This window comes from Rattus rattus, chromosome 7 (assembly GCF_011064425.1).
Source record: "Rattus rattus isolate New Zealand chromosome 7, Rrattus_CSIRO_v1, whole genome shotgun sequence".
NCBI lineage: Eukaryota > Metazoa > Chordata > Mammalia > Rodentia > Muridae > Rattus > Rattus rattus.
In genome coordinates this window covers 21,362,170-21,376,665 of record NC_046160.1, presented here as the reverse complement: position 1 = coordinate 21,376,665, position 14,496 = coordinate 21,362,170, and the positions used below count along the sequence as shown (strand labels likewise).

General features: G+C 43.3%; 1 protein-coding gene across 1 annotated transcript in view; it reads left to right on the top strand.

Moving 5' to 3' along the window:
- Nucleotides 1-14,496, top strand: part of Clip4 (CAP-Gly domain containing linker protein family member 4) — a 70,268-nt gene extending 55,772 nt beyond the window's left edge. The window contains exons 14-16 of the mRNA XM_032908954.1: nt 1,408-1,472; nt 5,874-5,946; nt 12,378-14,496. Of these exons, the coding sequence (XP_032764845.1) occupies nt 1,408-1,472; nt 5,874-5,946; nt 12,378-12,699 (460 nt within the window). The 3' untranslated portion in view covers nt 12,700-14,496. The remainder of the gene's footprint in view (nt 1-1,407; nt 1,473-5,873; nt 5,947-12,377) is intronic.

Below are 14,496 nucleotides of genomic sequence, written 5' to 3'. Positions count from 1 at the left end.
GGCATTTCTAATGCAAGCCAGTTTGGAGCTCTTTAAAGGCCCTGCTGGTCTTCAGGACGGGAAGATTTTACTCTAGGGGCTGGGGGAGACTGTCTTGGTGACTAGTCACTCTGTGACCCCTGCCGCTTCACCTCAGGGTCATAGCTGGCTTTTTATCCCCGCCCCCCCTTGGCATTTTTAGAATATGTGCTTGTCCCAGGATCCACCCATGTGACTTCCTCTGTTTGAATAGATTTCCCGATCTATCTGTCATTATACAATTTTCATTTAGTAAATTGTTTTGGTTAATAGCATCTGCGAATATTCTTTAAAGACCATCTGAGGAATCTCACCCACTGCCTAACTGGTCCCCAGAAACATCCCGTTCTTGTTTTTCTGTTGGAATTATTTCTAATGAACTCATCACCTCTAGAAGTAGGTTCCTCTCAGCTGCCCAGCACCTCTTCATCCCAGGACCTGCTGCCTACCAGTCTTAGGCCCTGTCCGTCCGCCCCTCCTCAATTGTCATGTGTTGTGCACCCCGTAAAAACAGTGAGGTGCAGCCTGACACACTGCAGGACTGCAGGAATTTTGATGGAGACAAAGTGTGTTGGGAGAAGTGTTTGCAGATGAAGGTCTTGCAGATTTAGGTCAGTAAACGGCTGAAGAAAAATGAGGCTTTCAGGAACTGACTTTTTAAAAAATAATGATTTGAATATCAAAAAAACGGGGAGATACTCACTGGGAAGGTGACCTTTGCAGTGTGGGTAGAGTCAAGCACAGATTTTGTTACTGAAACAATTATACACGTATACAAATTCAGGAAGTCTCTTTTTTCTAATAACAGTTGGTAATTGTTTTACAATTTTAATCTTATATTTGTTAAACTTGGTATAAAATAATCTCCATGCTTTTTAGTTTTAATCTTTGAGGATAAAATTTTAAAGCAAAGTCAGAAGTTATCGTGGGTCCAATTCCTAGTACTGAATAGCAGCAGCAGTAACAACAACAATAGCAACAGCAGCAGCAACAACAACAGCAGCAACAGCAGCAGCAGCAGCAACAACAACAACAACAACAGCAGAGCTGTGGGTACAGTGTAGTGGCAGGGTACTTGTCTGTCATGTGTCAAGGTCCAGGGTTCAATTCCCAGCTCTGCAGAAGCCACCAAGCAAATACATGTCAGAAGTCAGGTTTCAAATGAACTGACTTTTCCAGCCTACCTGTCCTTGGTAGTGGGGACCCACCCTATCTGCGTATTGCTCGTCTCCCATGCTAGAGTCAAGCTCTTTTCCTGGCTCATGGGGCTGCCCAATAGCTGCTTGTCGAATGAATGAGTGGGAAAACAAACACAGCTGACGTGAAAAGAGGCCACCAGACCCGGGAGGCCAGCTACACCTAACGTGGTGTGCTCTGTTTTATTCTCAGACTGTCAGATTCCCTGGATACGCTTTCAGAAATATCTTCAAATAAACAGAATCATTCTTATCCTGGTAAGACTGTGGTTTTCAAATCCGGTTTTTGAAGTATTTCCTTGCTTTCACTCACTGAAATGTATTTTAACTGTTAAATATCTGTATCCGTATGTTTCTTTCAAAGCGTCTATATAGTACTAGTAAGCCCGGAGCAGATCTGTTTCCTGCCTCCCAGCTGTGTTGGAGAAACACGGGTGCCCACCTCCCTCTCCCCTGCCTCCCTTTGTGTATCCCATGCTAAGGTTGTGAGCCCAGGATTTGTATTCACGATTCCCTTGGTTTTCTGATCTTTTCTACCTCTTGCGGCTGTTATCGGTGAGCAGTGTTGGTCTCCATTATCTGCTTTTTCTTCTTTTAGCGCCCCATGGGATACGTGACTGATTCCATAGCTGCTGCTTATTTTTGCTGTATCCTGGTTTTTGTTATTACACTGTCACGCACACGCGCAGAAGTGGCCCTGGGGTTGGTAAGCATGGCTACCAAACCTGGGCTCTCCCCAGGCGATGCCAGGTGTTTGCGCTGCATGCTCCCCTCAGCCACCGACTAGGCCCCCTTCCTCCCAACCTGGGAGCCTCTTGTTGGGCAAGGAAATAGTTGCTACCCTGCTAGATTTAAACAGCATCTCACTGTGGCCTTAACTTGCATTTTCCAGAGTTTAATCAGTTGATGTGGAAGCAGTTGGGCCTCTCAGTGTTGGGTTTGTGGGACATGAGCATTGTCCCTTTCCTGTTTAAACCTCCTGCTGCTTCTTATCTTGGGAAGTTAGGCTTCTTTCCATATTGCGTCGTTCACTGGTTTTATGTGTTACTAATTTGTGCAAGCTGAGGACAGACCTTCACTTTTCTGACATCTTTTGGTGAGAAGACATTTTTAATTTTTATGTGCTCAAAGAATAAAACATTTTATGGCTTGCATTTTTTAATCTGAAGAATTTTTCCCCCAGTGACAGAAACCGTAAGGCTCCTTCCTGGACCCACCCTTCCTTCCTTCCTTCCTTCCTTCCTTCCTTCCTTCCTTCCTTTCTTTCTTTTTTTTTTTCTTTCTTTTCTTTCTTTCTTTTCTTTCTTTCTTTCTTTCTTTCTTTCTTTCTTTCTTGATTTAGATTTTGTGTTTCATGTTTCTCAGTTTACCCACAACAGATTCTGTGTGTGGTAAGGATCTGATCTGACTTTCTTTTCCATCTGTGGGTAACTATTTATGAAAGTTATTAGTATAATGAATGAAATATTTGTTGTGGTCAGTCCATGGTCATGGTGTGTCCCCATTCTGGAGGTACAGTACCTTCCTGATGCTGTGTGCTGCTGTGTCCATTCTGACTTAGAGGCAGATGCGTTCTGGTACTTCCATCATCACAGTGGTTTCTCCATGGAGTCTGTGTCACCTTCCCCTGCTGTGTGTGTGTCTGTGTGTGTGTGTGTCTGAGTATCTGTGTGCATGCGTTTGTGTGTGTGTGTGTGCATGGGTGTGTCTGGGTGTGTGAGTGTGCATGGGTGTGTCTGGGTGTGTGAGTGTGCATGGGTGTGTCTGGGTGTGTGAATGTGTGCATGGGTGTGTCTGGGTGTGTGTGTGTGCGTGGGTGTGTCTGTGTGTGTGTGTGTGCATGGGTGTGTCTGGGTGTGTGTGCATGGGTGTGTCTGGGTGTGTGAATGTGTGCATGGGTGTGTCTGGGTGTGTGAATGTGTGCATGGGTGTGTCTGGGTGTATGAGTGTGCGTGTGTGTGCGTGTGTGTGTGTGTGTGCATGGGTGTGTCTGGGTGTGTGTGCATGGGTGTGTCTGGGTGTGTGAGTGTGTGCATGGGTGTGTCTGGGTGTGTGAATGTGTGCATGGGTGTGTCTGGGTGTGTATCTGTGTGCTTGTGGACGAATGCACGTGTCTGTGTAGGCACGTCTACATGTGTGAGCGTGTATCTGTGTCCTCCAATTTTATCTCCACTGATACTGTGTTGGTTATTCTGAATTTCTTTCATTCTTACATGGACTCTATGATCCTTTTGTTAAAATCCACATACTGGTATGCTAGGATTTTGAGGAGGTTGGGAAGATCTGGTCTTACTACTGTTCTGTCTGTAAACATGGACTCTCTCTCTCTCTCTCCACTTACTTATGTAACCCCCTTTTGTTTTCTGTGAGATTGATTACTCCATTAAATGGACAGTTCCATAAATAAGCAACTCATGTCCTAAGTGTCATATTGTTCTGAGAGGCATGATAAAATGTCACACTGTCCTGCCTGGGACATGAGTTGCCCTTTTGTTCAGCATATCTCGGTACCTGTTACCTTCTTGTTGGTCCTCCATAATCCTCTGGTCACAGATTGACTGTCCATGTCCTGTTTGTGTTCAGCTAACTGTAATTTCACTTAGTAATAGATGCTAAGAGTAATGTCTCTAGTAATCGAGTATTAGAAGGCTCAAGTGTATCCTTTTAAGTGAAAAGGTGAGAGTTTGCCGTAAGAATGTGCTTCTGGGGAGAGTCACATTGGTTGTGGTACTGTCCATCTGAGGCATCCATGGAAAGCCCTGGGAACACGGGAATGAGAGGACCACTGCTGTGTACCTTCGCTGGCCTGTCAGGATTTTGTAGCTTTCCTCATACAGATTTTGTACATGTTTTGTTAGATATTTATTTAGCATTTTAGTATTTGGTTATTTAAAGTCATGGCCCTTCTTTCTCTTTCCCCTTTCCTGTTCTCTCTCTTCCCTATCCTTTCCTGACCTTACTCTTTTCTCCCTACAGAGTATCGCCATGTAGCCCAGGCTAGGCCTCAACTCACAGCTCTTTTTGTTAGTCTCCTGAGTGCCGGGGCTGTGAAGATTCACTATAAAGTTCTGCTTGGTACTGTTTTCATAATCATTCTTGTTTCTTTAGAGCAGCCGTCTCTCGGTCAAGCATTTCTCTGACAATTTTTTTCTGTTGATTTACTTTCTGCTGTAATACTTTTAGAGTACTTTCCTGCATAGAACATACTAGGGTTTTACTTAGAAAAAAAAATCTGGCTGGGCAAGGCGACACATGCCTTTAATCCCAGCACTCAGGAGGCAGAAGCATTGTATCTCTGTGTTCCAGGCCAGCCTGGTCTACAGAGAGAGTTCCAGGATAGCCATGGCTACCCAGAAAAACCCCGGCTGAAAAAGTAAATCTGGTTGTCTTTACCTTTCACTCTGAGAGCTCCGTTCATTTTAATTTATCACTGTATTGACGTATTAGCAATGTTCTTTATGCTGTTTTACTTAGTCCCCATTCCATTTTAAATATTTATTTGTATGCGTGTCTCTTTGAGAGTGTATGAACATGTGTTGGGGGACTCTGTGTGCCACGGAGGTCAGAAGAAGATGGTAGATTCTTTAGAGTGCAGTTACAGGAGTTTCCTGTATGCTTGGCTTGCTATGTGGGTGCTGGGATCTGAACTCTGGTCTTCATGATTGCACAGCAAGCTATCTTAACTACTGAGCTATCTCCATAGCCCATAATTCATTTTGGGTTTTATGTATGGTAAATGGTGGGTTTCTAAATAAGTCATGAATGGTGATTGTTTTCTGGTTTTGTTTGTTTCTGTTTCTGTTGTTGGGTGCTACATCTTTACATAGTCCTGACCAACTTAGAATTCCTAGTTAGAAGTCCTTGAACTCAGAGGGGTCTCCTCATTTATTCTGCCTCTCAGTGCTGGGATTGTTGTGTACACCGCCACGCCCAGCTCTTGCTTCCTGCTTGACTTTATTCCGCATGCATTCCTACCTTTTCTGCACTGTTTACTTCCCTACTGTGTACAAGCTGAACTGTGAATATGCTACTTAAGAATTATCATAGATCATTTAATGTACATACTTTGCACTGTGTAAGGTCAATCATTCTTACTCCCTTCCTACACAATTTGAATCCTTAGAAGTTGAACTGTCTTATTTCTATTTTAGCACCCCTGTAAAGTAGACATCATCACAATAGTTTTTCTGTAATATTTTATTTCACCTCTATGTTTACTCATCTGTATACATAACTTCCTCTTAGGATAACTTTGTTCTGGCCTGTGTATACTTGGTTTTTGGTGTCTCTTTCAGGCAGCTCAGATGGTCTGCATATCTTTCCGTCAGACTGGCTTTCAGGCCTGGGTCTAGTCTCTGTCTCTTCTTCCAATTTATGCTCAGAGAGGGAGGGACATAATGTATCTGGTCAGTTTCAGGAACTTCCTGATGGATTTGAGTTGTTTACTTCCAGAGTTTAAGGCACTTCTCTACAGGATGGAGAATTTTTATCTTAGAAGAATTGCTATAAAACAGTTTTCTTCAGGAAAAGACAAAACATACAGAACAAACAAACCAGCCTCTTGGTGTCATGGTGTACTGTAGAAGTGATTAAAAATAACTCCCTGTAAAGGCTGAAAACATGTGACATATTTTCCTTTTCTGTCACTCTCGCATCCAGGTTTTAGGAGAAGTTTCAGCACAACCTCTGCTTCTTCTCAAAAAGAGATTAACAGGAGAAATGCTTTTGCCAAGTGAGTATTAAGAAGCCTTAGAAAACTGCCTTTCAAGATGAGCATGCCAGGATTCGGTGAAGGAAGAAAAATGGAATTTTGTTTCGTACACCCTGCTCGGTAGAATGTTAGGACGTAAGAGAGAAGGTGTGACCGGTGTGTTGAGTTCTTCCCTTCTTTAAAAGCTCAATTAAACATGTCACAAGTGGCTAAAAGCAGCCCACTGCGTGTGTTTTCTCTTCTCAGAGATCAGTACAGCTGCTAATAGCAGCTGGGGGATTCACATTGTATTTTCATTGAGGAAGGCCGGTTGATTTTGAACTCCTGTTTACTGAGTTAATCAGATCTGATTTAATAACTCAGCCATGCATGAAAGAAATATAAGGCCCATTTGCATAAAGCACTCTCAGAATTATTATTTTTTAAATGCTTTGGTTTCCCCTAGGAGTATAGACTCCTTAAACCCATCACAGATTTGGAGTTTGACATCAGTCTTCCTGCTCAAATAGCCGAGAGAGTAAGGAGAGTAACTGTAAGCTCCTGTGCATTGTGGGTATTCAGGGGCTCTTAGGCAGAATGGAAGATAGTACTAAGAAGAGACCACCTGGACAGAGGGGATTCTGGAGACCGAGGGCAGCAGGACTGGTGCGGAGGTTGGTGAGCAAGAGGATGACACAGAGAACTGAGGGAGGAGAAAAAGTGCTACTCCCTGGCGAGGACACAACAGCGGGTCCCGTGCACATGGTGGACTGCAGACAAGAGGAACAGGTGGTAATGCCTCCCTGCTTCCTAGAGAAATAACAAGAAATCGAACTTTATGGATAAATATATCTTCATGAGTTCTTTGAGGATGTCACACGCACACAGTATATTTTGATCATATTCATCTTATTCCTTCTAGATTCATCCTGTACCCCTTTCCAAAGTCTCCTTAAATCTGCTGGGCCTGTTTTACATTCATATAAGCTATAAGTGCAGCACCTTCCTGTCAGAAACCTGAACCAACTTCTCAGAGCCAACTTCGTTTCTCTGTCTTGTAACTAAATTGTGTGGTGTCTTCAGCAGTGGATCTTAGCGTCAGCGTCTGGTGGGACATCGAAGAGTGGTGGCAGTGGCACATGTGCATGCATGCACTCATGCTTACACATATATACATACACACACACACAAGCACACACATGCATGTGCGCGCGTGCACACACACACACACCAGTGGAGGCCAGAAGATGTCAGATCTGTTGGAGTTGCAGGCATTCGTGAGCTGGGTCCTAGAATCCAAACTCCTCATGATAGGACAGTGAGCACCAAGCCACCTTTCCAGACTCAGTTATATGGCACTTATAAAATGATGGGTTTCTGCATGGCTTTCCCAAGCATCCTTACAAATAATTATGCTTTTCCCACCTCCCTCTGTGATCTACCTTCCATTCTTCCTCCAACTTAAGCATCCATCCCCATGATTCCTGTTTACCCCTCCCATCACCTATGACATCACCCATTACCTTATCATCTATTATCGCTTCCTCTCTGAAAATTCTCCCCTGCCCCCATCAATGGTCCCTTTATAGTTTTCCGTTTTTACAGACACTCCGATGCTAGGGTCTCTATATGATAAGAACAGGTGGTGTTTGTCTTTATGGGTCTGGGTTACTGTAGTGTAGTTAATGTTTTCCAGGTCCATTGATTTACCTTCAAATTTCACAATTTAATTTTTCTTTACAGATGAATAAAATTCCATTGTGTGGGGGTACCATATTCTCATCTGTTCCTTAGTTGACTGATATCTTGGCTGTTCACATTCTCACTACCGTGAATTGAGCAACAAGGCACACAGACGAGTGTGTGTCTTTGTAGTAGGTACATACCCAGGAGTCGTAGCTGGGTCACGTGGTAGTTGTGGTTTTTTGAGGGCCTACCATACTTTCCACAGTGGCTGTACCAGTCTGCACTCTCACCGACACTGTATAAGGGTTCATTTCCCCCAGATCTTACCCATCAAGAACCATGAAACTGGGGCTAGAGAGGTGGCTCAGTAGTTAAGAGCACTGGCTGTCCAGAGGACTAGGGCTCAAATTCCCAGCACCTACACAGCAACTAGGGGCTCTGACGCCTGCTTCTGGCCTCTGCAGGCACTGCACACTGTGACACATAGACAGACATCCAGGCTAAACGTCCATACATGTAAAATACAGTAAGCGTTAAAAATGAAAATATTAATAACAAGGCAATGGTTATTTTAAGTCTTTGTTTTGTGAATGTTTTACCTACATTCGTGTCTATGTACAGTTTGCATACGTGGTGCCAATGGAGGTGGAAGAGGGTGTCAGCTCCCCTGGAACTGGAGTTACAGACGGTTGTGAGCTACCATGTAGGGGCTGGGAACTGAACCTGGATCCTCTGGAAGAGCGGCCAGGGCTCCTCACTGCTGAGACTTTTCCCCAACCCCTCACAGTCGTTTTAACCTACATTTCCCTGATGACAAAGACTGGACGGTCAATGCTTTAAAAATGTTTCTTAGCCATTGCATTTTCTGAGAAATCTTTGTTCAGTTCCATTGCCCACGTTTTAAAAGGGATGGATGTTTTCTGTTTTTTTGTATATTCTAGACATCCCAATTTTTGTTTTATATATATATATATATCCCAATTTTATATATATATATCCCTATATCATCTATCTATCTATCTATCTATCTATCTATCTATCTATCTATCTATCTATCTATCTATCTATCTATCTATCATCTATCTATCTATCATCTATCTATCTATCTATCTATCTATCTATCTATCTATCTATCATCTATCTATCTATCATCTATCTATCTATCTATCTATCTATCTATCTATCTATCTATCTATCTCTAGAAATCTGTGTCTCCGTCATCCTGTGGACTGCCTCTTCACTGGATTGACAGTTTCCTCTGTGATACAGAGACTTTCAGTTCTTGCATTTCCACTTGTCGGTCTTTGGTTCCCACCAGGAAGTCCTCCCTTCAGCCTCTGTCCTGAAGTGCACTCTATCCTCGTCCCCCCCAGCACTCTCAGTGTTTCGGTTTAACGTTAAGATCTTTGATCCATTTTGGAATTGATCTGTGTGCACAGGATAGGAGAAGGATCAACTCAATTGTTATGTGTACATCCAGCTTTCTCAGCACTGTTTGTTGAAGACACTGTCCTTTTTCCAGTGTGTATTTTGGCATCCTTGTAAAAGCTCAGGTGGCTGTAGGTGCAGGGGCTTAGACGTATCTGGGTTCCTGGTTCTGCCGCACCTGCTCAGTTCGTCTGGCCCTGTGCCCACGCTGTACGTTTTCACCGTGGCTCTCTAGGATAATTGAAAGTCAGGAATGGTGATATTTCCAGCTGAGTTTTTATTGCTCACCGTTGTTTTGGATATCTAGGGTCTTTTTTTTTTATTTCCATATGAATTTTAAGATTGATTTTTTTTCAACTTCTGCTTGCAATTGCATTGGAATTTCTATGTGGATTGCATCGAATCTGTATATTACTTTTGGTGGGATAGCTGTTTTCAGGATATTAATCCTGCCAGTCCATGGGCACGAGAGGCCTCCCCATCATCTATCTATTTCTTCAGTGTATGTGGCGGTCACGGTTAGGTTTATTCCCCGTTGGTTGGTTGGTTGACTTCTGCGACTGTGATTGTTCCCATGGTTTCCTTCCCAAGCTGTCTTCAATGATGTTGGTTTTGGTATTCTAATTTGCAGCACACCACTTTGCTTTCCATGTTGGTCAGGGAGTTTCCCTGGGGAAGTCTTTGGAGTCTTCATGCATAGAATCAAGCCATCTGCAGAGAATTACACTTGTTCGTTTCAGTTAAAAAATCCAGTAACCATTTGTAATAAAAACTGCAAGGACAGGGCATGGAGGGAGCATAAACAATAAAGACTAGATATGACAGACCGAAAGCCACCATCGTATTAAGTGGAGAAGAACACGAAGCATTCCTACTCAAATGAGAAGACAAGGCACCCACTTTGCCCTCCTGCTCAATATAATGCTTCAAGTCCTAGCTGGAAATATGCTTTTGTTGAAATGTCTTTCTTTAGAGCAAGTCTTGCTCATGGGACACGAGGGCGCAGCATTTTCTGACTACTGTCCTTGGGAACATTAGTCTTGGGCAGTGGCTATAGGAGGAAGTCTGGCAGGACTCGGCCGTGTTCTGGCTGGACGGTTCTTGCTGGTGTGCTGGTGTTGGCCTGGAGGAATCTGTGTTGGAAAGGGATGGTCGATGACTGATCAACGTGGTGCTACTTATTTTTAATTATTCATATGGAAATAAATGCTACCTTCAGAGCAAATGTAGGAAACAGAGACAGTGAAATTCCTGGCTTGTATGAGGCTGAGATTATGAGAGGCATCGGGCACATGGTGACTGTTCAGAAAACACAGCCTATGGCCATTATTTTTCTGAGAAATGTCGCCAGCTTTGTCAGGCTACGGAAAGCATCCATTTGGTGGGAATTTGGAGACAGAGAGAATGGATGTTTTTGTGCAGTAGTAGAACACACATGCTGCTTTTGTGTATTTGGTAAAAATTTGTTTCTGTGCATTGCATTTAGCATTTGATGGGATAAATAATTGTAAATGTTTTTATTCTATTCACTTCCTTTTGCCCCTCTTTCCTTTTTGAAATAGTTCTTCATATTGTCCAGGCTGACCTTGAACTCCCCATCCCCTGACTCCAGCCCCATGGCTGCTTGTCTTATATATATAAGCCGCTATGCCTGCCTCCTCATTTTCTGTTTCAAGGTAGGGTTTCACCATATAGCTGATGCTAGCCCAGATCTCACTACATAGCTGAGGTTGTGCTTGAACTCGTGATCGATTTGCCTCAGCCTCCTGGCGTTACACATGTGTACTGCCGTGTTGGGCTTTAAAAGAATTTCCAGATTACAGTTTCTTCAACTTAGGAAAGTCCCTGAGCTCTAGCGTCCTAGTTATAAATTCTGAATCCTCTTCCCCTTTACTGGGTGCCTGACAGAAACAGATGAGCTACTGTGTGTGAAAGTGTATTTGAAACTGTAGAAGACAGGAGCTGGAGGTGGTTGAGGAGGTAGAGCCTCCTCAGCTCGCTTCCCAGCCGTGAAGACTAGAGCTCAGATCTCACACCCACACAAGTCAGGTCTGCAGGAAACTCTTACTCCAGCTCTAAGGTGAGTAGGGACAGGAGGATGGCTAGGACTTGATGGCTTCAAAAGAGGAAGTGGAAAGTGCGGAAGGCGCCCACGCCTTCTTCAGCAGGTACACGCACTGACTGACATATACACTCAGACGCATAGTGAATTAACCCTTTAAAAATGTAGAAAATGAGACAAAGGGTGAAAGAAGGCCCCGCTTCTCTTTACAGTAGGAAGGTTTTAGGTAGTTGGGGTAGCAATGCCCCAGCCTGCAGTGGGAAGGGAGGGAAGGGAAGGAGAAGGGAGAGGAAAGGAGGCAGGGAGGGGAGGGGAGGGGAGGGGACAACGGACCAGCTTGAAGTGGAAGACTCCTAGTTCCCTTTGCAGGCCCTAATAGCCATCTGGACTTCCCAAGTGTCAGGGTCAGCTGTCTCCTGTGGACAGAGAAAGGTGACAGTGTGGGCAGCGAGGGGCCCTGGGGTGGACAGTATGACTAGGGGAGGGGCCCTGGGGACAGTATGGGTAGGGAGGGGACCCTGGGGGGGCAGGACAGTCTCAGGCCTATTTTGTTCCAGTTGGGTAGGTGGCAAGTGCTAAAAGGTACTCACACTGTAGGAGGTGCTGTGTTAAAGGCAGGAATGCTATTCTGCAGAGCCCAGAAGGGAAGGTAACTGGAGTTCATGGGAAAGACCTACACCTTTATCTAAAATTTAGTTTTAAGATTTGTTTTCACATAAAAATATTTTAAAGTGAAATCACGTTCGGAATACCAGTTCCTTTTCCTTAACTTACCTATACTAATTCAAGTTCTATGTATTTTTCCTAATCATTTACTGAAATGCACCCCCCCATGTGTGTGTGTGTGTGTGTGTGTGTGTGTGTGTGTGTATTTTTATAAGTTGTAGGGTGGTGTTAAAAGTTCCAAAAGAGAAAAACTTTTAGAAATTGGAAGCATATTTCTAATACGGCTGTTTCTAATTTTAAAAATTATAATCTCAAAAAATTTTTCAAATGTTTTATATTTAAGGAGAAATGGTGACATTAAAATAAAAGATACTATCTTGCGACAATAGAAAAATAAAAAGAAAGGGCATTCAGAACAAGCCTTTCACCTATAATTAAGATTCTTCTGAGGGATGGCAAAGTAAAACATAATAAATAAAAACAATACTTAACTACTCAAAAAAATAACTTATTCTAAACTTTTCTCTTTTGTAAATTAAACGAATGTGGAGGTGGCGGCAGGAACAGATGCGGAAGTCGCATCCCTTGGCTCTAATACCTAAGTTCAATTCTTCCTTTCCCTTCCGGACAGGACTAAGACCACCCTGCGCCGCAGCTGGAGCAGTTCCACCACGGCGGGTGGTCTCGAGGGGACCGTGAAGCTCCACGAGGGGTCTCAGGTCCTGCTCACGAGCTCTAATGAAATGGCCACCGTTAGGTACGTGGGTCCCACGGACTTTGCCTCTGGTATCTGGCTTGGACTGGAGCTCCGAAGTGCCAAGGGGAAAAATGACGGCGCCGTGGGTGACAAGCGCTATTTCACCTGTAAGCCGAACTACGGAGTGCTGGTTAGACCAAGCCGAGTGACCTACCGAGGGATTAACGGGTCAAAGCTCATTGATGAGAGCTGTTGAGTTAACCACAGAAAGCATTGAGCTCCTCTGAGTATGACTATGTGCTAGATGAAAATAGGGACTATGACAAAGGGCTTACTTAACAGAAAATAGAGTAATCTTCATAAAAATCTCCAAAGGAACCCAAGTATGAACTTTGAGGGTCATGGTTTTGAAAATAATTTCAGAATAAGCACTTTCTAAAAGTTTAGGTCCCAAGAAAATTTGAGGACTCAAAAAAAAAAATAAATAAAAAGAAAAAAGAAAAGAAAAAATAGAATGTGGTACTTAGCAATATGTTGTGGTTACTTTGCCATTTGGCTTCATTTTTGCACATGGTGTTACGTTCTTCACAGAGTGAAAGTTTTCACCACCAGCTTTGTGATGTTCACACCACCTGTTTCCAGTCCAAGTGTTCTGGAATGTTCTTTTCCATCCTCTAGTTTGTTGCTAAAAAGTACCTAGAGAGCAGTCACTAAATAACTGGTGTATCTTTTATCCTCTTGGTAGGCTTACTTGCCCTTTGGGGATAGGCTCCTGTGAACACTTAGAACCTGGGAGGACGGTGGGCACTGGGTGATACCCGGCTCCGCCTTGCACCCGTTGTCAACCACAGAGATGTGATTCCCTTCACTACCAGCTGGTTGGTTAACAGAGCTGAGCGGTACACGGGCCTCCTGACTCCGTGCATGCCTCCTCACGCAGTGTGCTCTCAGGTTTCCAATCTGCTGCTCGACTGCCCTGCCCGTAGGCACAACAAGAGACTTGCAGTTAGGCTTGTGAACTCAAGGCAGAACTCTTTTTTTTTTTTTTGCACACTTATTTAACCTTGTAAGCTCCCGACATGCACAGCACTTTTGAAACATGATGCACTTTTTACTTTTTGAGACTTTGCCTTCATTTCCTCCTGGGATATAAAAAACTTTAAAGAAGTATTTCACAGAATGAATAAAAGTGTGTTGGGGAGGGTGTGTTATCTGTGTGGGTGTCCATGGTGTCTGGGCTTGGGTGGGGTCGGGGTTTAGCCATAGCTGCTGAGTTCTGTTGGCTACACAGCTGCAGAGCCATGGCTGACCGTTCACTGTCAGGGGCACATGTTACACTAAGCTTCATGACAGTGGTGTAATAATGTTACACATTTGTCTTGTGGTTATGTATTGAAGTTTCTGTCCTGTTATGTGTAAAAATGTATCCACTCTTGTATATATTTAGACTTGAAACTACCACACAAATATTGGAACGGTTTGCTTTATGAAGTTAAAAGTATCCTTCCGAATGGAACTAACTTGCTTTGTGCTCAGACATATACTATGCTGATGTATTTTGCAATATACTATCTTAAATTAAATCTGGTCACTTTGTTGCCTTTTTAAAAAGTGTGGTATTTCAAATAGAGTTATTTTCCTGAAATATATTTGCAAACTCAAGCTGCTTTATAATCAAGGAATATTTTTATTGATTGAAGAAAATGACTGCTGCAATTCAAAAGTGAACTTATTTTATTATATAGATGATTTCTTAAAAGCTATTTATACCATGATACAAAATCCGTGACTGTAGTGAGCCTGGGAGTCTGTAGTTCTTCCTGTTAATAACATTCAACACTGTATGCTAGAGGCAGCAATGCCAACACTGAAGTTATTTTGGGTGAAAACCGTTGTTCTGTTCCTGTTTAGCTGGGGATTATTAAATCCACATAATGTATGTGCTTACGTATGCTACATGTGCAAGTTAGGTGTTTCCTTTGTGTTCTGCTTATTAAATGTCATTCAGATTCACTTCCTGAATTCTAATAAAGAGGGAAGCTGTTGGAGCGGA